Source organism: Merops nubicus, unplaced genomic scaffold, assembly GCF_000691845.1.
Source record: "Merops nubicus isolate BGI_N331 unplaced genomic scaffold, ASM69184v1 scaffold26014, whole genome shotgun sequence".
NCBI lineage: Eukaryota > Metazoa > Chordata > Aves > Coraciiformes > Meropidae > Merops > Merops nubicus.
In genome coordinates, this window is record NW_008606646.1 from 5,885 (window position 1) to 6,740 (window position 856).

General features: G+C 51.9%; 1 protein-coding gene across 1 annotated transcript in view; it reads right to left on the reverse strand.

Moving 5' to 3' along the window:
* The window catches only part of COPE (coatomer protein complex, subunit epsilon), a gene marked incomplete at its 5' end in the record, with an annotated part of 4,530 nt that extends 3,745 nt beyond the window's left edge, over positions 1 to 785 (reverse strand). The window contains 3 exons of the mRNA XM_008939725.1: positions 6 to 58; positions 228 to 328; positions 723 to 785. Of these exons, the coding sequence (XP_008937973.1) occupies positions 6 to 58; positions 228 to 328; positions 723 to 785 (217 nt within the window). The remainder of the gene's footprint in view (positions 1 to 5; positions 59 to 227; positions 329 to 722) is intronic.
* Between the last annotated feature and the right edge of the window lie 71 nt (positions 786 to 856).

The window sequence follows — 856 nt, forward strand, 5'->3', positions numbered from 1 at the left end:
GTTGCTCACGTCCACACTCTTTGCCATCTTCTTGTCCAAATCAGCAACAATTGCATCCCTGTGAAGAGCAAAGGTGAGAATTTGGGAGTGTTTTAGCCCCAGCACAGTGCTGCCTTCTTGAGAACCACAGGGCATCACGATGGAGGCTGTGCTGCCACAGGAAACATTCCACACAAAAACACATTCCCCTAGACAGGGCTTGAGCTCCAAATTCTTCCCAGACTCACCTTTGATTCTCATTTGAAAGATATTCTGCAAACATCCTCACTGCTTGGAGCTCAGGACTAGTGTTGGCTTTAATTTCATCCAGGACAACACCATATTTTCTCTGTTGGAGGCAAGAAGACAAAAAATCTGTGACTTACTGATCTTTCAGCAGGCAGGAAGGAGTTGTTATTGTTCTCACTGAGATTTCAGGAAGTAAGCAACAAAAAAAATCCCAAGAATGGCCAATTTATGCTTTATGTCTCACAGCCTGCTCTCCCAACGCAGCCAAATTTCCTCATGCCAAGAGGACTCTGCCCACGTCCCATTTTAAAGGGGATAAAGCCCCTCTCAAAGAGGCCTCACCGGGTCACCCTGAGCCTCCACACAACAGCACTGCCATCAGGGAAGGTGTCACACCCCTGTGCTGGAGGGGGAACTGCTGCCGAGCTGTCCGACCTCAGGACTCCCCTTCACAACCCCCCTCCTCCAGCCCAGCCCCGCCCCTGCGACCTCACCTGGGCGATGTAAGCTCGGAAGAGGAAAACATCCCTCTCCACCTCCTTCTCCGGATTCGACGGCTGAAGGGACGACAGGAAACAGGAGCCTCTCTCAGGGACCCGCAGAACGGTTCCGCTCCCCCGCAGCAACA